The following is a 400-nucleotide window of genomic DNA, read 5'->3' on the forward strand; positions in this document are numbered from 1 at the left end:
GAGTGGGGGCCCGGGCTGCCCCCCCGGCCCTACCTGCACGGTGCAGTGGGTGAGGGGCTCGTCCCCGCTGGCCCCCGGCTCCCAGGCCAGCTCCAGCGCCGTCGTGCTCTGGGTCACCAGCGCCAGGTTCTGGGGTTGTTGCGGCACCACTGGGGAGGTCAGAGGTCAGGGGTCAAATGGGGGGGGTCACCAGAACTCACCCCTGCCCCCAGATTCACTTGGGAGGCCCCCCTGGGGCCCAATCCTGCCCCCCTCACCTGTGACCACGGCCGTGCGAGAGGTGGTGACGCCCTTGGCGTTGTGCGCTTCGCACGAGAACTCGGCGCTGTGGGTCAGGCCTGCAGGGGGTGGGGGGCGGATGAGTGGGGGGCCTGCCCCCGGTGCCCCTTATTCCCGACCC

General features: G+C 71.8%; 1 protein-coding gene across 1 annotated transcript in view; it reads right to left on the bottom strand.

Moving 5' to 3' along the window:
- Nucleotides 1–400, bottom strand: part of AXL (AXL receptor tyrosine kinase) — an 8,121-nt gene that overhangs the window by 6,507 nt on the left and 1,214 nt on the right. Inside the window, exons 3-4 of the mRNA XM_025193394.1 lie at nt 258–338; nt 34–149 (exon numbers count right to left, since the gene is read on the bottom strand). Coding sequence (XP_025049179.1) covers nt 34–149; nt 258–338 — 197 coding nt within the window. The remainder of the gene's footprint in view (nt 1–33; nt 150–257; nt 339–400) is intronic.

The sequence above is a fragment of the Alligator sinensis genome, unplaced genomic scaffold (assembly GCF_000455745.1).
Source record: "Alligator sinensis unplaced genomic scaffold, ASM45574v1 scaffold107_1, whole genome shotgun sequence".
NCBI classification, from domain to species: domain Eukaryota; kingdom Metazoa; phylum Chordata; order Crocodylia; family Alligatoridae; genus Alligator; species Alligator sinensis.